This window comes from Eleginops maclovinus, chromosome 10 (genome assembly GCF_036324505.1).
Source record: "Eleginops maclovinus isolate JMC-PN-2008 ecotype Puerto Natales chromosome 10, JC_Emac_rtc_rv5, whole genome shotgun sequence".
NCBI lineage: Eukaryota > Metazoa > Chordata > Actinopteri > Perciformes > Eleginopidae > Eleginops > Eleginops maclovinus.
In genome coordinates, this window is record NC_086358.1 from 22510827 (window position 1) to 22538240 (window position 27414).

Here is a 27414-nt window from a genome sequence, read left to right on the forward strand (position 1 = left end):
AATTGAGGTTCATGACAAACTTTCCCTTTTAAAGAACAATCACAAATATGTTACTTAAGCAATGTGCATGTAGTTCATGTTTGAATCCATCATACATTTTTAGTTCTCTTACAGACTGGCTGTGGGGACCGGAAGTTTAGAGTCGTTCCATAAACTCGAATGCAACATTACTGTGCACTCTTCAACCCGGGAAATCTAAAGGCTCTGCAGACAAAATGCAACGTTCCGTGTGTTGAACTTAATGAAGAGTTTCTGCCAGTAGCAAGTCTTTAAATTAGTACTTTATTTCATCAGTAAACACAGGCCTGCAACAAGATATCGGTTGAAGTGAGTATACAAAGCATGTTGAGACACATCCGGTTAACCAAAAATATGCTCTCTGCTTAAATGTTTGCAGTTTAGACTCCGTGTTAGCTGATGTGATGTATGTTAAGGCAGCGGTGGAAAAAGTACTGGGATGGTATTCTTGAGTAAAAATATCAGAGTGTAGGAATAATCTGTAAAAGTCCTGCAATCAAAAAGTTGCTCAAGTACAAGTAGAAAAGTATTGGCATAGTAGCAGGGACGTGCACAGATATTTGGAGGGGCTATATTGCTCTGAACTGGAAAAAGGGCTTCTCACTAATGAATGAAACCATTTCAATACGCATTATTCTTATTATTATCATTCTTTATGAGTGCAGTTACGATAAGGTATCTAATTACTTATTTATTCAGTCTTCCATAACTTAATAACAGAGATGGTCAAACTAAAGTAGTAGAACATGGCAGAAATCCTACAATGAAGCGGGACAGTGAAGTGTTCTCCCTTTGTGAGAGGGCGATAAGAAGAGAGCGAACGTTGAGGGAGTTTACGGAGCAGATTAAAAGACATAGATTAGATGTTTTTTGTAAATAACGGTATCGGTAAATGACGGTATCAACAGGAAGTAAAGTCCACTGGTTTGTCCCCTAAACTCTAACTGCCATGAGAAAACTCAAAATCTATTTTCCAAAATCCAGCATTAGAGGCGGCCTTTAACGCATCGGCACCAAATAGCCTACAGTATAATAAATATTATATATTTAATACGTGAAATGTGTAATCACACACTTAGCGATCTAGAACAGTAATAATAATAAAAACGTACCTGGTTTAAAACACTTGTGTGGTCATAATGTGTGGAATAATTTCACACTGAAACGAGTTCTTTATTAAACATTTTCGCAGGCAATTACATATAGCCTAAGGAGAATTAGTAGAAATGCTTGCTATGTATTTTTAAAGCATATTCGAAAACGGGGACATTTCCGGGGACAGATTGACCCGGGAATTGGTCTCCAAAGCCAGGCAGGCATTTGGTATGATCACCCTAGCCGTATGAGCAGTGACGCTGGAAGTCATTCAGAGTTGGGGGTGCTGAGTGACACCCGGTGACGATGACGTCACACCAAACGCAGCGCAACGGAGCAAAAAATGAGCTAGATTCAATATTATGCTACAACTTACAATAGGTTACTTAAATTAGCTATATCTTATAACGACACGTCGTGTCATCATAACATTACAATAGTTTTGTGTACATCAGATGGCCAGCGTGTAGTATAGCCTACTGTATACATTTACTGAGACACACACATACTTTATTCCTAATAAGTGCATTTATTGAGCGACTTAACTGATTACTGTTTTACCAACAGGCAAATCCAGGTCTATCGTTATACCCAACATTCTCTCTCGTCTCTCACTCACTCACTCACTCACTCACTCACTCACTCACTCACTCACTCACTCACTCACTCACTCACTCACTCACTCACTCACTCACTCACTCACTCTCACACACACACACACACACACACACACACACACACACACACACACACACACACACACACACACACACACACACACAACACCAGCTGCAGCATGAACAGCCATCCTCTTGCGCTCAGCACAGAACTACAAAGTAAAACAAGACATAAGCAATTAGCCAACTACATTTCTTAAAATAGCCTGATAACAAATGAGACGGGAGACTAAAAATATCACGATTATGTAAAAGTAGAAAATTAATGTTTTTATTTTGAAAAGTAAAAAGTTGAAAATAAAAATTATTAATTTACTACGTCAGTGTTGCAATAGTCCTTCACCAGGGGGTGCTGCAGCACCCTCAGCACCCCTACTTCCAGCGTTCCTGTGTATGAGGCCGGACTCGGACGGGCTTTCCTTTACTCTCTGCTGTCAGATTTGTAAATTAAGTCACGTGACTGGGGGCAGATGACAGCGCTGACGAGGTGTGTTTCCCGCAGCGAGAAGCTACAATACTAACGCAGCATTCACACGGTTCGGTTCCGTTAACGCTTGCCGGAGGGCGTGTCTGACGCTTGGGGTTAACCAAGGCTATATAGATACTAAGAGTTGCGACACTCCCATAGACATCCGTTGTAAAAAATGGCGGCGCCTACTACCGTGTTTATATTGTATCACAGGCCCTTTATGATGCTTATACTGGTCTTCATTTGTATATGCACAGCGTAATAATCTATATTTTATCTTTGTTGTTACAACCAACTTGCAAGCATTGCCTGCTAGTTAGCTAGCACGACTTTGCCAGTTGTGAAGGTAAGAGTTCGGTAATGAATCGTTAGTGACGTTTATATTAATTATGTTGGGTAACTAACAAGCAGGATTTGGATTGATTACCCAATTTATTTTGGGTTTTGGCTTTTATCTGCTGAACCTGACCGTGGCTTTGTGTATGATATAAGATTAACTGCTAGCACTCGTAGAAATAAGGTGGCATTTGTGATTAATATTTCATTTAATATTTAATTGAATTTTGGGATGTACTAACTTATCATTTTGTTGAATGTACTTATTGTACGACGTTTTTTTTAACTGTTCCGTGTTTACTTGATTGGAGAAGTTTCTGTAAGGGATGTCGATTTATGAACGAAGCGTGAACACTCGGGTTCCCGTGATATATCTCAGATACTCATTTACTGTGAAGAAACTTTGTATTGTAATGTACATACTAGTTTAATGTCAACTAGTTTAATGTTAACTAGTTTACTTTAACAAAATAAAAAAATGTTCAGCCTCATATCAACCAAGGCTGCTGCCAGTGGTGAACGGCAGCTGATTGTGGCAGAGGCTGGTATGGAATTTATAAGCAAAATCACGAATAAATAAAACAGCCCAGTTACGTTAAAATGAAAATCATGAGACGTCTGTCATCAGATGAATGATATGGAAAGGAAAATATAAGTTAGAACTTCTAAAGCCAGTAGTGCGACCCATGCTAACATGAACACTAAGCTTTCCCCAAACATTAAAAAAACTAATCTAAGTAATAAACAGCTTTCCGTTGTCAACCTGCCTCTCCAAATGCAAAACTGACATTTACAAATATGCAATAATGCAATAACAGCTGAAAAAGTGCTTAGGTGTGTGTTTTCTTTAATATTTACCATTCAATAATGCAATCGCTGCTGTCCCATAGAATAACATGACAGCGCAGCGTTTGTTTGGAACTATCGGGGCTTACATGAACCATGTGACTGCCCTGGCGGCACATCAGAGAGTGTCGCAACTCTTAGTATCTTTATAGCTCTGGGGTTAACCGAGCCATTGGAAAAGAGAGTTACGACACTCCCATAGACCTCTGATGTCATTGAGGAATGCGGAAGTGAGGCGTGTCGTGGAGCGACCAATAGTTCCAAAACACGGTAAGTTCCAGCCTTGAGCCACATTCATTTTCAGTATTTCTGAGGCACAATCCCTGGTAAGTTGATGAAATTACTATTTTTATTTTTATTTTTAGCAGACCTCAAATGAATTTAGTTAATAGCTGTATTTTATGGAGGTAGACTCTTCTTTCCGATGCATTCTCCCGCGAGATTCTACGTGATACACAGACGGAGCTAGGGGGCCTATAATAGAGCTTGACGCATACATCTTTGTGAATGATGTGTGTGTCAAGCTCTCTTATTCGCCCTTTCAATGCATATGAAAGTTCATAGCGCCTGCCATTAGGACACGCCTATGAGCTGCGGGACAACAGTTGTGTGTTTTTTAAGTCTAACAACACAGGGTTTCCCACACATAGAATTTACTTGGGCAGGCTGCCCAGGTATATTAACGCCGCCCAACTGTATCTCGCGACTGTGAGAAATGATAATCAATATTAGGTGTAACACCACCCATTTAGTTTTTTTTTATTCCGTCCGCGAGCACGACACCATCCGTGATTGATTAACTAGTGGAAAATGATCTCCTAGCTCTACGCCTCCTGTGCCTGTTCAATACCCCAGACTTGATCAATAGGGACTCGACTCGGACTTGACTTGGATGAGTAGTGGACTCAACTCGGACCCGACTTGGACATTTTTTTAATGACTTGGACTTGACTCGGACTTGAACACTGGAGACTTGAACCTGGACTTGGACTCGAGGCATAGTGACTTGACTACAACACTGTCGTAAGATAATAGCTCGTTATATTCTAAATGCAGTTAACTTTAACATTAGCTAACATAAGCAACACTTCGCTAACTAACGTTACCATAACCAGATATCAGTTGGCCTACATTTACCTCAAATTAATTGCAGTTATTGGTATTCATTGGCCTAGAGTTTGTTTAGTATTTATTGTTAAAGTTTCATTTATTGTTAAAGTTAGCAACATTTAGTTTTGACCGTATCAGTACATCTGATTACAATGAATGGTAGCTAGCTCAACTAGCTTGTATCTAGCAAGGATGTAATTCAGGAATTAATGTTACACACATCGTTTTTCTAGGCATTGCATCAATGACAAGTGATAAGATCAGCAGCATAAATGTAGATGACCAATGAAAAGAAAGTATAACTGCAGGTAGCTAATTACTTCACATATTTTTCTGTTGAAGAGCTGACATATGAAAGCATGGGAGGCTAACTGATGACCAGATGTTTGCTGAAATTCGGCAAACAGGAGAACGTTGGAGGCAAGTCGTTTTTTTTTTTTACTTTTAAATTTGAATGTTTTTGAGTAAACATTCCAAATTGTTGATTCAAGCAACCCTTTGTCCAGCTCCATGTGTGTCTGCAGAGAACTAACGTTAACTCCTCAGACTGTTTGCATGTGTTCAGAGGAACCAAAAAGCAACAAGGTATGTAATTGTTATCATTTTTCATTAATGTTTAAGTTAATTTATTTATTTATAAGGACAACGCATTAATTGAAAATTCTTTAAATGAGCCAGTGTTAGCCAGCTGGCTCATTTTCAAATGCAGTCCTTTGGCAAGATGTTTTGAGAACCACTAAAGTGATAAACAATTATATATCTATATATCTCTAGCATCCAAAATGTATGCCAATGCCACTTAAATAGTTGAAGATGTTTGAAGATACAGCTGGACACTGACACAATTTATGCTTGTATAATCCCTGTAAGATATGTGATAGCACTTTCGTGGCACCATTTCTGTAGGAGCGATGGAGAGTCTGGTGGAGCGATGACCATGCCGGTGTAGCGATGACCGGCTGATGGAGTGATGACCAGGCTGGTGGAACGATGGAAAGGCTGGTGGGGAGATGACCATGCCAGTGTAGCGAAGACTAGCTGGTGGAGCCATGGCAGGCTGGTTAGTGGGGCTAGTGGAGAGATGACCAGGCTGGTGAGGAGCGATGGAGAGGCCGGTGGAGAGACGACCAGGCTGGTGAGGAGCGATGGAGAGGCCGGTGAGACGACCAGGCTGGTGGGTTAGTGAGGCTGGTGGAGCGATGGAGAGGACATGATATCGAACCAATGGTCCACCTGCTCTAGAAGCCATGCTGTTTTCCGGTAAGAGGGTGGGCGTTGTTCTTGCTCCACCATGTATTTCAGGCCAGCACTTGTTGCTTTACTGAACACATTCAACGCAGGGCCCACCTTCATCTTGTCAAACTGAACTGACTGACTGTGACTGGGCTGAAGGGTTTTGCGTGACAAGTTTGGAGCAATTTTTTAATGTCATCTTCCCTTGAAAATCCACCCAATCTTTCAAAGGACCTACAGAAACTTCATTGGAGGAGAGGTTCTCCCTCTCTACCTTCTCTGATGGAATTGTGACCGTCTGTCCACAGACCAGGGCACTCTCCAAGTTCTTCACCAGATGTGGGACATCTGGCATGAAGTACAGCCTCCTGTCAGGTCTTGCTGGATGTGGGACAGACGTTCTGTTGTGGTTCACTCCAAAGGCCTTCCACATTTTCTGATTAGGGCTGCCCATGTCAGTGATCAAATTAATAACATGTAGCCCTATGGAAGCTGCTCTGTGAATGATGTCCAGGACGATGGATTTGTAAATGGCCCCTTTAGTGGAATTGCCACTGTAGTGGTAAGCCACTACTTGTTTCCATCGCGTGGTGCTCCCTGCCAACATAAAAACACATGCATGTGTTGCCTCTTCTGTGTGGCCGGGTAGCGTCACGTCCCCATACAGCTTTCCTGTTCCCAGATGCAGCTCCAGGCCATCTCGTCCGAGTCAGGACACATTCCCTCTCCATCTTTGTCGGGCCATCTACCTTCAGCTTCAGCATGTCAAACATCTCCCCTAATACTCCAGATTCCATCTTTATATGCTGTTGGTTTCTTTGCAGGGTTCTAATATCAGGGAGAGGAATCTGCATTTCCTGGAGTGTTTTATAGCCTGTTGTACCTGAGGTGAAGCGGGTCTGTATTGCTTTTTTAAGTTTCCTTTCCCCACCTTATCCCTCTTTTTTATTCTTTAGTTCAGTTGCTCTAATTTAATCTTTTGTAAAAATTGATGCAAATTTCTTTTGAATTTTAATTAGGGATGCACCGATACATCGGCATCAGCCGATATTAGCGCTATTTACGACAATCGGCACATCGGTAAAACAGGGTGACATCACCGATGGCGTGACGAAGTGACGGGAAGAAGTCGCCTTATCGTTGTTGTTTTTAAATATGACGGACCAAATCTGAAGTCAGGGCCACATTTTGAAGGATTAGAACAGTGACTGTAGGTCTGCCATAACTTTAAAGTCATTTGGAGGGGGGTGGGGGGGTGCGTGCTGCAGGACTTCCGCCCCGTGTAGCGGGTGTCTGCAGGATCGGTAAATTAAATCAATCATTCAGTGTTCTTGGGAGGCCGTCGTATATATTTGTGACTTTGTTATACTTGCTGCTACTCCCGTTAACTTCCAAAAACGTACCATGGCTCGCTCAACCTCTCTCTCGCTTGCTCAACCTCTCTCTCGCTCTTACGCATGCACACCAGAGATGGAAATTTACTTTTTGGCCCACCGGCCATTGTAGCTGGTGGATTCTAAAATGTACCAGCCACTCAACTTTTTTACCAGCCACTTTTTATACGTAATATATATATGCGTTAATGTTTACAATATAATAGGGTATATTATTTTTTTCTAATCAGTAGGCCTACCAACTAGTTTTTCATCAGAATTGATCAAAAAATAAGTAGGTGCTACCAAGGAACTGAGTTGCAAATGTTACACTCTTACTGCATATGATATGATAAACAATACACAAGTATCTGCCATGTTAAGTAATGTTTATTCTGGGAAACATTGTGCCATTAAACTTCATACATGTACCTATTTCCTCAGGAAATGGTTAACACTTTCAGTCACAGACAACACAAGCACAAGCCACTTGCAACCACTACAAATACAAACCATAGGCATAGACAGTGCATCAAACCATCCAAGATCCAAGATGCTTCATAGAAAAGGATGATCTCCAAAACATCAGCGAGAAAACTTTTAAAGAAGTCACCACAGTTCAGCATGTTAAACCCTGAGTCCACACAACAGTACAGAACAAATCTATCAACCTCAATGTCCCAATTCCAAATGTTACATAACTGCATATGACACACATCATAAAAGAAAGCCCCATGTTGCACAAACAGTCACACAATCAAACCAGAGACATACTGTAGACAGTCACTCATCATCAGAATCAAATTCTGATGTATGAGAGGCACACTCTTTAGTTTTCCTCTTACATGAAGTCTGGTCTTCTAGATCGGATGCTGTCCTGATGCCACAGCTGAACAGCAGGGCTAGAGAGCTGGACGACCAGTAGGTCACAGAGGCTTGTTGTTGATAGCCGAGACCTCCAGTCACTCTTGACCAGTTTCATCTGGCTGAAGCCTCTTTCACAGTCTGCTGTGGATGCTGGCAGAGTAAGAATTAGATCAACCAGACTCAGGATGTCAGGGCACTGGTGTCTCAAAAACCTGTTTATCTCTGGCCAGGTCTTCATGTGCAGACTTTCTCCTGTGTCATACAGGCGTGTCTTCAGCATGGTCCACTGGTCCTGGACAGTCAGCACCTCCACTTCAGACTCACCAAATTGTGGAGACACAGATAGTGTAAAAATACAGAATACTAGTTACAAGTTATATGATTTCAAGCATTCTAAGGGTGTTTTCACACTTGGTCCCTTTCAACCCTAAACTTGACCTGAGCTAAGTGTGAAAACACCCTAAATAAATGTTATTTTGTGATTGCAAATTTCCAACCGTCAGAATGTTCAGAATCAGGCCAACTGTCGAGATTAACCAACTTCGTAGCTTGGAGCGGGCTTGTGGTCATGTCTGATAACCTGGTTTGGAGACTCTGGCAGAGTTTGCAGCTTTGACTTCGCCCTGATAACACGGGCCACAGTGGTGTCATCACTTGAATGCTGGTCCATGTAGGCCTTCAGCTTTGGGCCAGGCCTATCGTAGATGGATCATATTGGTCAAGAAATTCAGCAACAAAGATATAGATGAATTTTCAATTATTTCAATTCTCGGATGTTACTTACCTGGTTTTATATTTTGTGAGGATCTGGGTTGTGGCCAGACAGCTGTGGACTTCAGCTACTGTGACAGTCGATGCACTGCTTTCACGCCTTCAGCCTCTGGTGAACGAACCTATGCGCAAGATCAATGAAGTCAAACAGAAAAGGTTTTTAGATCAATGGTCTCTCTGAAAAGAAAGTTAGTATTAGTCATTATACTTCTGGATGGATTGCAGATAGATGACCTAATGTTCTGTTCTACAGTATGACTTAACCTACCATTTCAGAGTGACTGGCAAGTCCTTCGTAGCCTTTTAAAAACTGGTCCACAGCCCTGAGAAGGTGGGAAACCCACCTGGTGCCACCAACCCTAGTGGGTATAAGGGGCTTCTGGCCCTTTGCCAAAAAACAGCGCTTTAGGTTTGCCCTGTTCTGTGCGCTTTTTTTGTAAAAAGTATCCAGGCCAGACAGCAGATCTTCCAGCTGTTTGGCTAGATTGCATGTATGGATCACATCCTTGAAGGATAATTCAAGGCAGTGGGCTTCGGGCGGTGTCTTCGGGCGCTGATTTCCCCTTTGCTATTTTCAGGACGTGAATATGACATTTAGAGAACTCGTGGTCCTTCACGGCTTCCAATTTCAGGTTTTTTGTCCCAACGATGAAGTTGTTTGACCTGTGAGCGTCCAATGCGTACAGATGACAGGCTGAGCAGTACATGGTCTGGCTCGTTTCCTGGTACACCAGCCAGTCGCAATCTGTTGTTCGCCATCTCTCATTAAAAAAGCGCTTATGCTTTTTTTTCGGTGGTAGGTCTACTATCCCCCCCTCCTGTACACTCCGATGTAACGCCACATTTTTGGTTTAAACTAGCAGCTATCCTGTGATGCCCGCAAGTTTAGGTAGCCTCCTGCAACATTCTTTATCTCTCCGCAACAAATAGTTCCACTTTGATTAGCCTACTTTGATTTAAGCGCGGAGTAATAATTGTTGATAAGGAGTCGGAGTGTCATTCTCACGCCGCTTCGGCCCAATCAGAAGCACATCATTTGACCAGATCTGACTGTATGGTTGTGGAAAGTGCAGCCGTATGACCCATGAATGATAGGCGAATTCGATCGGATATGACTGAAAAGTATTACCCGCTACAGTGGCTGGTAAAGTGACACAATATACCCGCCAGCATACAAATCCACCCGCATGTGGCGGGTGCTAATTTCCATCCCTGATGCACACACGTATCCCCCACTCTCTCTCTTAAAGGGATAGACTGCCTTATCTGCATTATGCTACAACTGCAGTTTACGTAGTAAAACATCGGCCATCGGCATCATTGTTAGTCTTAACATCTGTATAGGCATCGGCCGACATTTTTGCAATCGGTGCTTCCCTAATTTTAATGTTTTTCTGCCTTAATGCTGCCTTTATTCTTTTCTGCTGTTTCAGTGCTCTTACTGCTCTTCTGTGTGTTGTTGTTGTTGTTCACACATGCACACATCTTTACACACACTTACAATACACACACACCACCATTTTGTCTTGTCCTACTGTTTCTTATTACATTGCCAACATTGAAACCATTTAATAAATTATTTTATTTATTGAAAACCTAAATTTGTGTCAGCCTCCCTTTATTTATATATATCTATATCTATATCTATATCGATATCGATATAGATATAATCGAGCTCTAGAGAGTGGGCTTTTTTGCTTTGAGTGTCCGGAGCCAGGCGGGAGACAATACAGGGACAAGGTGGAGTCGAACTACAAGGGCTCCAACGCCAGAAATATGTGGTCTGGACTAAAAACAATAACAGACTACAAAAGGACAACGAGTGGTGCTGAGGAAGTGTCTGCATCTCTCCCAGATGAACTGAACACATTTTATGCACGCTTTGAGAAGCCCCCGGCTGTGGAGGCACCAAAGGCCCAGGATCCCTGCTCACTGGTTTTAACCAGTGCAGATGTGTGTAGATCTCTGAAAAGAATCAACGCACACAGGGCTCCAGGACCTGATGGCATCCCTGGCCGTGCTCTCAAGGTGTGTGCAGTTCAGCTGGCAGATGTGTTCACAGACATTTTCAATAGGTCACTGCTCCAGTCTGTAGTCCCCACATGTTTTAAAGAGTCCATCATTGTCCCTGTCCCCAAAAAGACAAAACCCATCTGCCTCAATGACTACCGCCCAGTTGCACTCACCTCCATCATCATGAAGTGCTTTGAGCGGTTAGTCAAAACTTTTATCACCTCCTCCCTCCCTGACTCACTGGACCCCCTGCAGTTTGCCTACAGAGCAAACAGGTCCACGGATGATGCCATCTCCCTCACCCTCCACACTGCCCTCTCCCACCTGGACCAGAGGAACACTTATGTGAGAATGCTGTTCATTGACTACAGTTCAGCATTCAACACCATTGTGCCCTCCAAGCTCATCATTAAGCTCAGGGACCTTGGGCTCAACAGCGCCCTCTGTGACTGGATCATGAGCTTCCTGACGGGCAGATCCCAGGCAGTGCGGATGGGGAACATCACATCCTCCACCTTGACCCTCAACACCGGAGCCCCTCAGGGTTGTGTGCTCAGCCCTCTCCTCTACTCCCTGTTCACGCACGACTGCGTGGCCACACACAGCTCCAACACCATCATCAAGTTTGCTGACGACACGACCGTCATCGGCCTGATCACAGACGGCGACGAGACGGCGTACAGAGAGGAGGTCAGAGCCCTGACATCTTGGTGCCAGGACAACAACCTCCATCTCAACGTCAGCAAAACAAAGGAGCTGATTGTGGACTACAGGAAGAGGCAGAGAGAAGCACACACACCCATCACCATCGACGGGACTCCTGTGGAGAGAGTCAGCAGCTTCAGGTTCCTCGGGGTTAACATCAGTGAGGACCTGACATGGACACATCACACCAGGGTCATATCCAAGACGGCTCGACAGCGGCTCTTCTTCCTCCGCAGGCTGCGGAAGTTCAACATGGACTCCAGGATACTCTGCAACTTCTACAGGTGCACCATCGAGAGTATCCTGACTGGCTGCATCACCGCCTGGTATGGCAGTTGCACCGCCCTCAACCGTAAGACTCTACAGAGGGTGGTGAAAACTGCTCAGCACATCACCAGGACGGAGCTGCCATCCATGGAGGACCTCTACACCCAGCGGTGTAGGAAGAAGGCCGGTAGGATATTAAAGGACCCCCATCACCCCAGCAACAATCTGTTCTGTCTGCTGCCGTCTGGCAGACGGTACCGCAGCATCCGGACCAAGACCACCAGACTCAGAGACAGTTTTATACCACAGGCTATAAGACTACTGAACTCCTGAGCTGTGTGAATGTCTACTCACATCTGTTTATAGTACACACATACATATATATATATATATATTATACACATCTGCCATACATATCTGTTTATAGTACACATATCTATATATTATACATATCTGTTTATAGTACACATATCTATATATTATATACATCTGTTATACATAATATATGCATCTGTCCATACCTCCTCATTCAACAGTGTAAAGTGTTTAAATACTCTCAATGTATTCCACATATGTATATATTTCACATCCTCAAATCTTTATTGTTGTTATTGTAAATATTCTTCTCTCTTTTTCACTATTTTATTTATCTTTTGCACCATGTATGTTGAGTTGTTGGAGGAGCACGCGACATAAGATTTTCATTGCCAACATATACGCTGTATCTGCTGTGCATATGACCAATAAAACCTTGAAACCTTGAAACCTTGAGATTAATGTGATTGGTTGTCGGTCGCGTTAACCCCAGAGCCATTGAAAAAGAGAGTTATGACACTGATTGATCTCGCCACCACACGATCACGTGGTTCATGTAGACTGTCATAGTTCCAAACAATCCTCGCGCTGTCAGTTCTCCTATGGGACAGGGGGCAGCTAATACTGTATTACACGGTAAATATGGCTATGGCTCTCCTGGCATATTTACATACATGCGATTTGATAAGCTGGCGCTTCCTTCAACGCTTGAAAAGTTGAACTTTTCTCAACTTTCGAGAGAGCAACGGAGCAGACGCGACGCAACGGGGCCACAATGCAGTTCGGCGACGCTTGACGTGGGGTACCCGTCAAGCGTTAACGGAACGGAACCGTGTGTACGGGCCGTAATTGTGGGCTTATCATGTTGATTCGGCCACAACAGAAAAAATAAAAAACTCTCGCTCTCTCCAGAGGGGTAGGTCTGCCAAAAAGGGCAAACGGGCCATTGCCCGGGCAACATTTGCCCGTACCTGTGCACGTCCCTGCATAATGGCAAAGTAGCAATAACCAATATAACGTAACCAACGTTAAGCAAACCAATAGTCTAATTGCCTTGCATTACATTACATGGTACTTGTTAGATGCTTTTATCCTAAGCAACTTCATACATTCAGTACTGTACAAGGCAGATCACTTCATTAATTCCCTCCAACTGATCCAGGGGCATTGCAAAAATAAAAAATAAATAAAGGTGATAGTGCATAAATAGTGTAGTGATACCCTCGCAGAGACAGTTTGGAAATAATATTTGACCTTATTGAAAAGCAGAGGTATTTATGGCTGTGAAGAGTGAATTTTATTTAAAATGTTTTATCATGAGTGAGGTTGTGCAGACAACAAAAACTCTTGTCATAGAGGGGCCCCTGGGCACTTGTTGAGGTTGCCCATATGGTAGATCCGGCCCAGTTAATGTGGACAATCCATACAGGGGGAATATGGGGTGAAGTGTCTTGCCCAGGAACACAACAACATGCTGACTGCAGTGGGACTGGAACCAGCGTCCAATAGTGAACCCGGAAATGTTGAATACCCCAAAGGTTTATGTCAGAAATGTATCATATCCGGATGCTAACGTGCATATGTTGGGCAATTTGTACAATTAGCACAAGTTTAGTTTATTAGCAATAATAACCATTTGGGGACAATAGTTAAAAAATGGCTTGGCTGATTAGGATAATATTGGAGGATGTCAGTTTCTGATATTTTCAAGATTAGAAAGAAATCTGGTGGGATTTCTGCTAACAGAATAAAAGGCACTCGTGGAGCTTGGAAAAGCCCGGTCCTTGATGACGCTGTAATACTTTTTGTCTCATACTTATATCCAGTTGCTGTTGCTCGGCCATGGGGGAACATGGCGGCTGCAGTGACTCCAGCAGCGATCTGGAGGAGAAGTTCCCTGTGTTTGACTTCCTGCAGCCGGGTCGACACCCCTGCCCCGCTTCCCAGAGCAGCACAGAGAACACACACTCAGGCAATGTGGGAACATGTTCAGGAGTGGCTGATGTAATGATGATCAGCAGCGACTCTGATGGCGATACACCTTACGTCCCTTTGGCACAGAGACTCAAACAGAGACAGGGAAATGTTATGAGTGCCTCCTCCTCTGTCACTCATGGGAAAGATGCTGAAAACTATTCACCATCCAAACTGGCCGATCTACAGCTCTCTCGACAGAAGGGCCTGTCAGAGTGGCCGCTCAGCTTCCATCAGGTGAGAACAGTGAACCCAGGTGAGGCGGCAGTTTTCCCTAAGCAAGGGCTGCCACCCACCGACGCCAAGAGGAAAGCTACCAAGCAGACGATGGAGATCCAGAACTCCAGCGAAGAGGTTCTGAGGAAAAAGTGGAACAGGAAGGGCAATCAGAGGGCCAAGGACGGGCTCCGGCAGGAACTGGAGAGGCAGAGATCCGAGAGGAAAGCTCTGGCTGAGGCTGCCAAGGCTCTGAGGCCGGAGGAGTGCATCAAGCACATGGTGGTGGCTGTGGACCCAGGTACAGAGAAACAATCGGCACAGTGCATAGGTTGACAAATAATCAGCTCGCTCTAAAGAATTATTAAAGGTAATTTGGTGCTGAGAAGCATTCACAACATATGTTATTTCTTTCTTCCCCAGATTTTCCATCGCAGATACTCAGTATGAAATGGTTAGAAATCAAAATGTGCAGCTCAATTAGGACAGGCGTGCTATTACTCTGGACATTCATACCTTTCATAATTCCAGAAATATTAACAATAATTCTTCAATATATTACCGTAGAAGTCTTCACCTTTTTCATTACACATCTAACCCAGCATCGCCGTGTAGTGTCAGCTTTTCGCCATACAGCATTCATACTGCAATTTCTTCAGGAATTGCATTCTGTAGTTTAAGCACATTGTGTTTTATACTTGTATGCCTGGCAGGTCAGGGTTTGTTGAGGACATGCTTCAGTGATTTTGTTTGCAGCTCTCTTACAGCTGGAAGGAGGCGGGACTCTGCTGGTGGCACTGCAGGCTCTGGGCTGTAACTGCGCCATCGAGAAACAAGGCATCCCACGCAGTGTGAGCTGGATAAGGAGGGCCCCGTGTGCACAGGTGACACACACACACACACACAATTATTGACCTTGTATTGTATCCCTGTATTTCCTGTTACAGTGGGCCAAAAAAGTTTTTAGTCAGCCACCAATTGTGCAAGTTCTCCCATTTAAAAAGATGAGAGAGGCCTGTAATTTTCATCATAGGTACACTTCAACTATAAGAGACAGAATGGGGGAAACAATCCAGGAAATCACATTGTAGGGCTTTTAATGAATTAATTGGTAAATTACTCGGTAAAATAAGTATTTGGTCACCTACAAACAAGCAAGATTTCTGGCTCTCACAGACCTGTAACTTCTTCTTTAAGAGGCTCCTCTGTCCTCCACTCGTTACCTGTATTAATGGCACCTTTCTGAACTCGTTATCAGTATAAAAGACACCTGTCCACAACCTCAAACAGTCATACTCCAAACTCCACTATGGCCAAGACCAAAGAGCTGTCAAAGGAGACCAGAGACAAAATTGTAGACCTGCACCAGGCTGGGAAAACTGAATCTGCAATAGGTAAGCAGCTTAGTGTGAAGAAATCAACTGTGGGAGCAATTATTAGAAAATGGAAGACATACAAGACCACTGCTAATCTCCCTCGATCTGGGGCTCCACGCAAGATCTCACCCCGTGGGGTCAAAATGATCACAAGAACGGTGAGCAAAAATCCCAGAACCACACGGGGGGACCTAGTGAATGACCTGCAGAGAGCTGGGACCAAAGTAACAGAGGCTACCATCAGTAACACACTACGCCGCCAGGGACTTAAATCCTGCAGTTCCAGACGTGTCCCCCTGCTTAAGCCAGTACATGTCCAGGCCCGTCTGAAGTTTGCTAGAGGGCATTTGGATGATCCAGAAGGGGATTGGGAGAATGTCATATGGTCAGATGAAACCAAAATAGAACTTTTTGGTAAAAACTCAACTCGTCGTGTTTGGAGGAGAAAGAATGCAGAGTTGCATCCAAAGAACACCATACCTACTGTGAAGCATGGGGGTGGAAACATCATGCTTTGGGGCTGTTTTTCTGCAAAGGGACCAGGACGACTGATCTGTGTAAAGGAAAGAATGAATGGGGCCATGTATCGTGAGATTTTGAGTGACAAACTCCTTCCATCAGCAAGGGCACTGAAGATGAAGCGTGGCTGGGTCTTTCAGCATGACATGATCCCAAACACACCGCCAGGGCAACGAAGGAGTGGCTTCGTAAGAAGCATTTCAAGGTCCTGGAGTGGCCTAGCCAGTCTCCAGATCTCAACCCCATAGAAAATCTTTGGAGGGAGTTGAAAGTCCGTGTTGCCCAGCGACAGCCCCAAAACATCACTGCTTTAGAGGAGATCTGCATGGAGGAATGGGCCAAAATACCAGCAACAGTGTGTGAAAACCTTGTGAAGACTTACAGAAAACGTTTGACCTCTGTCATTGCCAACAAAGGGTATATAACAAAGTATTGAGATGAACTTTTGTTATTGACCAAATACTTATTTTCCACAATAATTTGAAAATTAATTCATTAAAAATCCTACAATGTGATTTTCTGGATTATTTTTCTCATTCTGTCTCTCATAGTTGAGGTATACCTATGATACAAATTACAGGCCTCTCTCATCTTTTGAAATGGGAGAACTTGCACAATTGGTGGCTGACTAAATACTTTTTTGCCCCACTGTATCTATTTCTTTGTAAATATACAATAACATTTTAATGATTAAGAAACGGACAAAAATATTTCTTGTGACATCTTGCTGTAATTGTAACATATAAGACCTCGGGTAGGAATGAGATGCGGTTTTACTGACATTTATTTCATTTTGTTGTGCATATTTCATATGTTTTCCCTGAGTGACGGGGTCTGTCTGTCCCCTGTGTGTCTTCAGCCAGAAGATGAGGAGTGTGTACCAGAGGCACATGTTGTGATGCAGATGACCGTTGATGACTTCATCTATCTTACCCACAGCTACATTCAGGTCAGCTGCTGCTTAATCACACCACAGGAAACTGTAATGAACCTTTTCGGGGAGAGTGGAATGTTCTAATAAGAGGCAGCAACAAGATGGAGCCATGAGAATAGACCGACAGATAGATAGACAGACATTCCAGTGTCTGTTGAATTCCAACACAGAAAAAAAAATGTCAGTAGTTTTATAGAATACAATTTAATAATAATTACAAATATGGACAAGCATACTCTCACCAGCAACACACGGCTAGAGCAGCTGACAGAAAATGTATGATTGTCCTATCAATATCACCAAACATTAGTTATTATACTGCTCAGTCGAATACTCGATTCAGAACATGTGACATGTGGTAAATACAGGAGTGCAGACTGCTGTGAAGCTTTATAATGACCGTTGCTCAGGAGGATCAAGAAAGGGAAAGGAAAAGAGGTTAAAATATGGAGCGCTGGTCATCAGGAAGTGAACACTAATAGGAACACGGTCTGGGCTCTGCAGGGTTTAAGGACTTGTTAGTGGATCAGAAACTGGGAACAGGGCCCCGGCTGTGGCGCAACTGGCTGGGGCACCAGCACCGTATGACGGCGACCCGGGTTCGATTCCTGACCCGTGGTCCTTTCCGGATCCCACCCCGACTCTCTCTCGCACTTTCCTGTCACTCTCCACTATCCTCTCCGATTAAAGGCAAAAAGCCCCCCCCCCAAAAAAAAAGAAACTGGGAAAAGACTTGAACAGTTACAGAAAACCTCTGGGTGTAGAGGTCCTCCAGGACGGAGCTGCCATCCATGGAGGACCTCTACACCCAGCGGTGTAGGAAGAAGGCCGGTAGGATATTAAAGGACCCCCATCACCCCAGCAACAATCTGTTCTGTCTGCTGCCGTCTGGCAGACGGTACCGCAGCATCCGGACCAAGACTACCAGACTCAGAGACAGTTTTATACCACAGGCTATAAGACTGCTGAACTCCTGAGCTCTGTGAATGTCTACTCACATCTTTTTATAGTACACACATACATATATATATATATATATATATATTATACACATCTGCCATACATATCTGTTTATAGTACACATATCTATATATCATACACATCTGCTTATACATAATATATGCATCTGTCCATACCTCCTCATTCAACAGTATAAAGTATTTAAATACTCTCAATGTATTCCACATATGTATATATTTCACATCCTCAAATCTTTATTGTTGTTATTGTAAATATTCTTCTCTGTTTTTGCACTATTTTATTTATCTTATTTGCACCATGTATGTGGAGTTGTTGGAGGAGCACGCGACATAAGATTTTCATGGCCAACATATACGTTGTATCTGCTGTGCATATGACAAATAAAACCTTGAAACCTTGAAACCTTGAAAACCTCCATCAGTGCTGCCATAAAGTTGTTGTTGTCGCAGTTCCAGCCGTTGGTGCGCCTTGGAACAGAGTTTTTTTCCTTGTGTGTGTGTGTGTGTGTGTGTGTGTGTGTGTGTGTGTGTGTGTGTGTGTGTGTGTGTGTGTGTGTGTGTGTGTGTGTGTGTGTGTGTGTGTGTGTGTGTGTGTGTGTGTGTGTGTGTGTGTGTGTGTGTGTGTGTGTGTGTGTGTGTGTGTGTGTGTTCGTGTTTTCAGGAAGAGCGGCACGGCGCAGGCTCCGGTCCCACTCTGACCTCCTGGGTGCTGCAGCAGCAGAGATGTCACCCTACTAAGACTCTCAGCCTGGTGGTCATCGAACTGGAGAACTACTTCAGGTAGTTCCACACAGCGTCACTTTACAATCAACTGTTTAATCTGTAAAATGTCAGAAAATAATAAAAGATCTCCAACATGATTTCCCAGAGCCTAAGGGGACATATTCATTCTGCACTGCTGTTTTTTCCAACAGTCTGAAACTCAAACGTATTCACAATGATATCACAAAGCAGAACCTCCTCACAGAGGAGATCCAGGAAGCAGACAACATGAAAAATCATGAATTATATAGTATAAAAAATGACATTTGACCATACTGACAACATATGAAACTTTCTATCATCAGATTGCAGAAACAAACAAAGAAACAGGGAGTGAAAAAGAGGAGGAAGAACGGAGGTGCCCAGGACCTCCCTGAGGTGTCCCGGGTCGACCTGGAGGAGGTGGGTGGGTTAGTGAAGGAATGACGCATTTTTATATTTTGTTAAATTGTTCGATATTGATTCCTTATCAATCGCAACTGAATGGAGTTATATATGCTCTTAATTTATAAGAGGCCAAATTAAAGAAAAATATATTATTACTGTATCCCTTAAGTTAAATTATTTGTAGAATATTATCTCCTATTAATACAATACACCTGTCAAATGTCTGAACAAGAATACAAATTGAATTCCATTCAGCTGGAAATCCCAAGACCTTACATTTATATAAATGATTAATTATGTATTACTGTTCAAATCTACCAAATTAGTGTTTTATTTGCTATTTAAAATCAAAATCTTTGCAGTGTCTCCTGAATCATCAGTTCAATTTCCTGGGTAAATACTGACCTGATGGTTTGTCAGCTCAACTCACCGGGATTCACTCTCTGTCCTCTTCATCCCATCAGGCATTGGTGCATCTCCAGCTTCACACTGGTGTCTCCGTCCGCTTCCTGTCAACCTGGAAGGACTTCTCAGATCACATCACCATGACAACCAAAGCTGTTGCAGAATCCCCGTTCAAGTAAATGCTCTTAGTTCAGCCTCTTTTTGTTCAACACACATTTTTTGATGTGCACTCATTGCTTTCTGTTCCTCTGTTTCCAGGCGAGAGAGGGAGCAGACAGGCTTCTCCTTCTACCTTGAGAGTGAGTGGGCTGGAGGGCAGCGGGTAGATAAGGCTGGGAAGGGGCTGCTGCAGGTTTGGAGGAGACAGATCCAGCAGCTGAACAGAGTCAGTCCGGACATGGCCTCTGCCCTCCTGGCAGCGTATCCCTCCCCACAGCTACTCCACAAGGTACTCAGCCCTACATCCTCACCACAGCTTTTCTCTTAGAAAGGTTCCGTATAAGGGAACAATATATTGTAGGGCCATATCTGTACAAAACATGTCTGTGAAGTGTTTTGCTCAAAATACCAAACAGATCCCCCATTGTAGCATGCCTCATCCCCCTCTATTCCAGCCCTGTTCCTGAAGTAATGATTCTGCAGTGCATGGCCTTGTGACGTGCAACCAGGGGTGTAGTGCTATATAAAAGTACCGGAGCACACCTACGACTAGCGTATGCATGCACGCGTACGATTGTGGCATGACCACCAAAACAGAAGCATGTACATGGGTGACTATATTAAAAGTGTGCAAATATATTCGGTATCCTTTCCATGTCAAGATATTTTAAGTGGGGGTGGACCTAACATCCTCTAAAGCGCCCGGTGGCGTGCCCCTGGAAGATTTTTTTAAAATTTTGAAGTTAAATGCATCAGTCTGGTGCACTTTGAGGGGCAACATTAACTCCAGTAATGGGACCAGACACTCTCCTTTTAAACTCTATTTTAGATTTTACTGTCTTATATTATGAATTTTTGTTATTTCATAGCTGTTTTTCATTTATTCTCTGACTATAATGATCATATCAAGGTGTGCCTTGGAAATACTTGTTTACATAAATGGTGATAGAACCGTTTGAGAGCCACTGAGATAACTTAGACTAAAGTTAACAATCTAAACACTCAGAGAGTCCTTTACCTCACTGAGCTGTAGTTATCAGACTCTGTCTGACAATAGAGGACTCTCCTCCACCTTGTTGTAGAAACCACTCCTTATATCCGTTAGTGCAGCTAGCTCCAGATGCTAACAACAACAATTCAGTCCCCGGTACCAGTGCACTCACTCACTCACTCACTCACTCACTCACTCACTCACTCACTCACTCACTCACTCACTCACTCACTCACTCACTCTCACACACACACACTGCAGCTGCAGCATGAACAGCCAACAACCACTCGCTCTCTTGCCACGCACACACACACATGTCCACGTCTTCCAAGTTAATTCCAACATTGTCTTCTCTGTTTCTCGTAAGGTCTCCCTTTCTGTTGGTCGCTTGTTAGCATACCCTTCACGCGATAGCAGAGAGAACAGGTACAGGAGGCATAGAGCGAGAGATCATTGTCCACTAGTTAATCGATCGCAGATGGTGTCGTGCTCGCGGACGGATAAAAAAACCAAAACGAAATGGGATGCGAAATATACTTTGGCGGCCGTTAATATACCTGAGCGGCCTGCCCAAGTAAAGTCTGTGTGGGGAAACCCTGATGTATATATAACAGCTTTACTCTTAAGTCCCTCCTGCAGACATCCTGCTGAATACACAGACACACAGCTGGGGAGGGGATTCAGCTCGCAACTGTATATGGGGGACGATAGGTTGGGACGTGTCACATGGGTGGGACGTTGCCAGGAGTTCAATGTAAAGCCCGCCCACATTTCCGATATGACGTCATATCGGCAGCAAATCTGGATCAGCTCGTTTGTACCCCCGTTTTTAGAGATGTGGGTAAGGAGGAAAAGAGAGAGGGTTGTATTTTCTGACACTTAGTGAGTCTCCTTACACACCGGGGACACATATTTATGTATAAAGACAGCAAAAAGTGCATTTTGCATAATAGGTGACCTTTTAATATCAGCCCAGCACTTCTATCTGGTAAAATAAAAAATAAAAAACATCATAAAGATTTCCTCAATCAATGGACCAGTCTGCAGTGTGTTGGTATGAGGTGAGGATGAAAAATAAATCTTACAAAGACTGTTTCCTGTACAGGCTATTACAGATTGACCATGCATAGAATGAGATTTCGTTCATCCATTCTTTCTGTTCCTGCACTTTTTACATTTCCTGCATTTTCTTTTCTTTGTTCTTGTGTTTTTGTTTACTGATTGTCCTGCAAGCATCCTAACTGTTTTATGAAGCAGCTTTTGACAGACACATCTGATGGATGTCTGTTTCTGCCTCATAAAGATTACATATAATACATCATTTTAATACACATAATAATATTGTGTTAATAATCCAGTGAATAATATTTGTATGCTTTTGTCCATACAAACTGCCTTCTTCATTTCAAAACAATAGACAAAAGGTACAAAAAACAAAGTTAGTGATCATAATTAAAGATGAATTCATACTTTCTATTATAATACATTTTCTTCTTTTCTACAATTGTCTATAGATATTGCGATAACATTTTTACTGTGAATTCTTTTGGCCACAGATAATTGGTTGGTCAAAGATAAAGGCAACACTTCTAAGACACATTTAAAGAGACTTCTCAAAATATTTTAAATGTTCTCTTTTTGGTTCTAAATCATTCCCCGTCCCCTACAGGCCTACAGTCAGTGTCAGAGTGAACGTGAGAGGGTTTCTTTTCTCTCTGAGCTGCTGATACGCAGAGGAGAAGGAGTCACCTCCACGACCCGCCGCGTCGGTCCCGAGCTGTCCAAACGCCTCTTCCTGCTTATGACCTCCTGGGACCCCCAGCACACCCTGGACTCCACCGCCTGACCTTTGCCTTGCATTTTTATCAGCATCGGACTTATCACCCTCACTGTTCACAACATGGAGTTTCACACAATGTAGTTAGAATTCGGTTTTAATTAAATTTCTGTGTTATTTTTCCGTCATGTTTTTGTTATTAAAACCTTTCATTTCTCTTCTCATATGACTGGTTCATGCCAAATGTAAACTCGTAAATTCTTTCACTGAAAGACGCTGAAAATGACAAAAGCGCCTTATCTCACTAAGGCTGCATTTACACTGTCAGTTAAATGTGACCCAATTCCGATTTTTTGCTCTCATGTGACACAGATCGGATATGTTCTTTGACCATGTAAATAGGAAAAGGATGCATGCATTCGATAGTTACGCACGTAACTACGGTTCTATGAATTCTGGATGATCGCCAGAGGCAGTCCTTAACACTGGATGGTATCCATCTCGCGCATGCGCAGGTCGAGTATTTAATATCAACAAAGTCATATGTGACCTGGGGTGACGTAGGGCAGCCCCGCCTTTATCAGCCCAGTCAACATCAGAAATGTCCCAATGAAATATTTTCGCCAAGATTCCGAGTGACAGAGAACTCTGACGGTCATCCAGAATTCACAGGACCGTAGTTACATGCCTAACTATCGTTCTATTTCATTGTTACTGACCGCCAGAGGCAGTGCTTAACACTGGATGACTATTAACAACATAGTCACGAGGAATCCAGTTCCCACCTTACCGGGAGCGGCCTGAGGCTTCCTGAAGGACAGCTGTCGCCGCTGTGCAGGAGGCAGCAACATTGACCCGGTAAAAATGGGGAAAGGTGCATGGTGAAGCCCAGGAGGCCGCTGCACAAATGTCACTTAAAGTTACCCCTCGTAATGCTGCCCAGGAGGTTGAGACACTCCTGGTTGACAGTGCGTGCCCTTTCTTAGGGCCCCCGTAGCAGATGAACAGGCCATCAGTGGCGAAAGCCAGCAATTGCCTGTATATAATATTTCAAAGCCCTCACTGGGCAGAGCAGCTCTGCCGAAGCAGCTTTTTTTTCTACCCCTTTGCCACCTAGTACCAGCATATGCACTTTTCACTCACTGATAAGGCATGAAGCTCACTCACACGCTTGGCTGATGCCATCGCTAAAAGAAAAGCAACTTTTGCCGAAAGCCATTTAAGCCCTACCTGCTCAAGGGGTTCAAAGGGTGTGGAAAGGAGGGCTTCCAGCACCAGAGGCAGGTCCCATGAGGGAACCTTGAAAGCCCGATGGGGGTTTCGCCGTTGGGTACCTTTTAAGAAATCAGCCTACCAAAGAGTGATCCCCAACAGTCTGGTTATCAACCTTGCTATGCCTGCTGGCTGAAATATCAGCCACATAGACCCTTAAGGTGGAAGCTGAGAGTCGTCTTTCCAGCAACAGCTGTAAAAAACACAGGATTATGGGCACTGAGGAACTCTCAGGCACTTCCCCGTAAGCCCCACACCACTCTGCAAATAATTTCCATCTATTGGCATACAGCGCCCTGGTAGAGGGGGCCCTTGAATCAATGACAGTCTGAATTACCTCATGGTCACATGCCATTAAGAGTGGGTCATGCCCTTAGTTGTAGGCGTTTTTGGACGACCTTGTGTCCCCTTGATGGTTGACATGGTAGACAGCTGACTTGTCGCAACGTATCAAAACATGTCTGTCTCTCATATATGGCAGGAATTTGCGGAGTGCTAAATACATAGCACGGAGCTTGAGCACATTTATGTGATGTGGCCTCCTGAGCACTCCAGAGCCCGCTCACTGCCCTGTGTGAGCGAAGCTGGGGATTAACCCCAATGTGACACCTCTGACCAGGTATGCCCTGTCTCTCCTTGACCGTAACGCGTTTAGGCATCGGCTGGACACCCTGATCTTCCTGGATCTGTTTAACCGCGGATCTAAGTGGAGACCCCCGGTCCAAATTTGGAATGGCCTTAAGTGGAGTAAGCCCAGTGGCACTATTTGCGTCACTGATGTCAGCATCCCCAACAGCCTGAGAAAAAGACTGTATTTCACCTTCCTGTCTTTTTGAAATTGCATTAGAAGGTTGAGTATGGCCTCTACCCGCCTTGGAGCCGGTGAGGCTAGCATCCGGATGGAGTCCAGGGACATACCCAGGAAGCCAACCTTTTGACTAGGTACAAGACAACTCTTGGCATGGTTGACTGTCAACCCCAACCATTATACATGGCCAAATAGGATTGTTGTGTGTTGCTCTGCTTGTTCCCGAGTCGGAGCGCAAACCAGCCAATCGTTCAAATACGGGGGGATTTGGATGCCTCTGGCTTGTAATGGGGCAAGCGCTGCCTGTATACACCTTGTGAAGACCCGTGGGGCTAGAGATAGGCCAAATGGGAGCACCTTGAATTGATAGGCCTACCCTTCGAACGCAAAGCGCAGGTACTGCCTGTGTTGGGGTGCTATTGGGACGTGAAAATATGCGTCCTTTAAATTGATGGATGTGAACCAGCTTTGCCGTGTCACGGCCTGAAGCACATCTGCTGTCCTCAGCATGTGGAAGGGCAACACTTTTAGAAAACTGTACAGCCCTCGTAAGTCCAGTATAGGGCGCAACCCACCCTCTTTCTTTGGAATTAAAAAATAAACTGAGTAAAACCCACCTTGCTGTGTCTGAAGATCTATGGTTTCGATTGCCCACTTCTCCAGGAGGATGTGGATCTCCTGGCAGAGGGCTTGACTCTTTGTGGGATCGCTGTCTGTAGTCAGTCTGATCCCCCTGAAAACTGGGGGCCGGCGTCGGAATTGGATATTGTACTCCTGGAAAAGCGTGGACACCATCCAGGGGTCTGTAGTGCAGCTTTCCCAGCAGCTGAGGTGCTGCTGAGAGAAGCGTCCGACAGACGGCCCCAAAAACTCAGCGCCTGCCACCCTGCCCCCTTGGGCCTCTGGGGGTGCGAAACCCAGAGCCCTGGCCCTTCGGCATCAGAGGCGCCGATCGTGCGCGAGCCCGGCATGATTGATGGGCTGCTGAGGAGAGTCCGAGTTCTTCGGATAGCCACCAGCACGGGCTGGCAGGTGAGGCCCATTGGGGCCATAACCCTGTGGCGGTCGCTGTCTGTATTGTGGCGTGGGTCCCCGCCAGCTATCAAACTGCTGCCAAGTCTGGTTTGCCTTGATGCCACGATCCAAGGCTTGCTGTGCTGCCGGGCCAAACAGCTCCCCCGGAACTACAGGAAGAGTCAGGAGGGCTCGCCGGCATGGCTCTGAAAGCGGGGACTGCGCCAGCGAAGAACGAAAGCAATCGACAGAGAGCGGTTTTATATACTATAATAAAAATACGCTCTGAACTCGTCAGGGAGCCGTTTACAAACTATAACAAGGAAGCAGATACTTACCTCTGTAGCATCTCAGCTGGGTCGACACATCTGCAATTTGCCAACTGTACCCTGCGAAAACACCGATCTTTCAGTACAACAAGTGCAGATTTTGGTGACCAATTTGCAGCCCTCGGAGGATGAAACCGAGGCCCCAACCCTATGGTTACAGGGCTACCAGCGAAGGGCCACCGGCTATGTTTATTTCCCAACGTGTTCAACAACCTGTATTCGCTACCTGCGAGAAAATAATAGAGACATTTCTAATGGTGATGTGGCTGATAAAGGCGGGGCTGCCCTATGTCACCCCAGGTCACATGTGACTTTGTTGATATTAATTACTCGACCTGCGCATGCGCGAGATGGATAACATCCAGTGTTAAGCACTGCCTCTGGCGGTCAGTAACAATGAAATAGAACGGATATTTTGAGATCGGATACAGGCCCCCTTCATATGTGGAAATCAGATACGAATAGGATATGTGACAATGCGACCACCGTGTAAACAGTCAGATCGGATATTGTTACACATTAAGTTCCACACGTCATTAAATCTACGATGATTTAGCTTATTTTGTCACCCTATTAGGTGAATCACGTGGTAGGCTAATGAATGGTAGTGTAGGAAATGTTCGTTTATTTGAAGCCCAGGAGACGGTTTAAAATAAAGAAAGCAAAACTCCCTTAAAAGTTATAAAAGGAGTGTTTAATAAAAGGATGCAGTAGTAGGCCTTACAAAAGCTTCACAGCTGTGGCTAGGGTGACCATTTCCATAACACCGAAAAGGAGGACATTATGCGGCATATCAATAAATTACTATGGTGTACATAGGACTCTGGTATACTCTCATTTACAATACAATTTTGTGTGGTTTAAAGATGATGTTTGTGTAGCTGAATAGGAAAAAATATTAATGAAAAGTCAAAAAGTGTTTGTTCACAGTATTTGTATTTATTCAATTCATTGTGGTGTTCAAAAACTGACCACTGAGATGAATCTTTTAAAGTGCAGAGTGCCACAAAGCATAACATGTGTGGACTTAAATGGAAAAAACAAATAACAGGTAACATACATAATAATACAAAAATGCTTTTTTGAAAAGCATAAATAACCTTTTATGTAAACAACAAAGGAGATTGTAAAAAAAAAAAACCCATTTACATTCAACAGCTCAAAAAGTATAGCATTTCTAAAGTGTGTGTGTGTGTGTGTGTGTGTGTGTGTGTGTGTGTGTGTGTGTGTGTGTGTGTGTGTGTGTGTGTGTGTGTGTGTGTGTGTGTGTGTGTGTGTGTGTGTGTGTGTGTGTGTGTGTGTGTGTGTGTGTGTGTGTGTGTGTGTGTACAGCAGTCCAGCTGTATTTAGGCAAACTCCACATTCACCCTCTGTAGCAGCTCAGGAGACAACAGCACCTCTGACATCATGGCTTCC

At 44.0% G+C, this 27414-nt stretch overlaps 1 protein-coding gene across 1 annotated transcript; it reads left to right on the plus strand.

Annotated features, from left to right (window-relative positions):
* Positions 1 to 140: 140 nt before the first annotated feature.
* eme1 (essential meiotic structure-specific endonuclease 1) lies at positions 141 to 22797 on the plus strand. The gene is made up of 9 exons (XM_063893519.1): positions 141 to 327; positions 13922 to 14586; positions 15042 to 15169; positions 17040 to 17129; positions 18756 to 18874; positions 19162 to 19258; positions 19708 to 19823; positions 19907 to 20096; positions 22468 to 22797. The coding sequence occupies exons 2-9, from the start codon at positions 13938 to 13940 to the stop codon at positions 22642 to 22644; spliced, it is 1566 nt and encodes a 521-aa protein (XP_063749589.1). The 5' UTR covers positions 141 to 327; positions 13922 to 13937; the 3' UTR covers positions 22645 to 22797.
* Positions 22798 to 27414: the final 4617 nt, after the last annotated feature.

Coding starts and splice junctions, on each gene's coding strand:
- eme1 (XM_063893519.1), top strand. CDS start 13,938: ATGGGGGAACATGGCGGCTGCAGTGACTCCAGCAGCGATCTGGAGGAG. Junction 14,587..15,041: donor GGTGGTGGCTGTGGACCCAG/GTACAGAGAAAC, acceptor TTTTGTTTGCAG/CTCTCTTACAGCTGGAAGGA. Junction 15,170..17,039: donor GGAGGGCCCCGTGTGCACAG/GTGACACACACA, acceptor GTGTGTCTTCAG/CCAGAAGATGAGGAGTGTGT.